General features: G+C 61.7%; 1 protein-coding gene across 1 annotated transcript in view; it reads right to left on the bottom strand.

The window, feature by feature from the left end:
* Nucleotides 1–5: 5 nt before the first annotated feature.
* LOC104406604 (regulator of G-protein signaling 11-like) overlaps nt 6–248 on the bottom strand; it is a gene marked incomplete at both ends in the record, with an annotated part of 971 nt that continues 728 nt past the window's right edge. The window contains 2 exon segments of the mRNA XM_010015646.1: nt 6–66; nt 168–242. Of these exon segments, the coding sequence (XP_010013948.1) occupies nt 6–66; nt 168–242 (136 nt within the window).

Raw genomic sequence — 248 nt, 5'->3', positions numbered from 1 at the left:
AGTGTCCGCTCCATGGTCTTGCTGTCGATGTTCACCCAGCGCGTGGCCCCGGGAGCCAGGAACTGCCTGGGGATCCGCTGCCAGTGGTGAGTGCTCGGCCCCTGCACTGTGATAGCCTGACTCCCCCAAAACCTTGCCCCCTAAACCCTTGCCCCATTGACACTCACTGGTAGATGGAGTCCACAATCTCAGGGATACGGGACTGCTCCCCATAGCGCAGCTCCTCACACGCCTCCCAGAAGCTCAGG

This window comes from Nestor notabilis, unplaced genomic scaffold (genome assembly GCF_000696875.1).
Source record: "Nestor notabilis isolate BGI_N333 unplaced genomic scaffold, ASM69687v1 scaffold23855, whole genome shotgun sequence".
Lineage (NCBI taxonomy): Eukaryota > Metazoa > Chordata > Aves > Psittaciformes > Psittacidae > Nestor > Nestor notabilis.
This window is presented reverse-complemented; position numbering and strand designations above follow the sequence as displayed.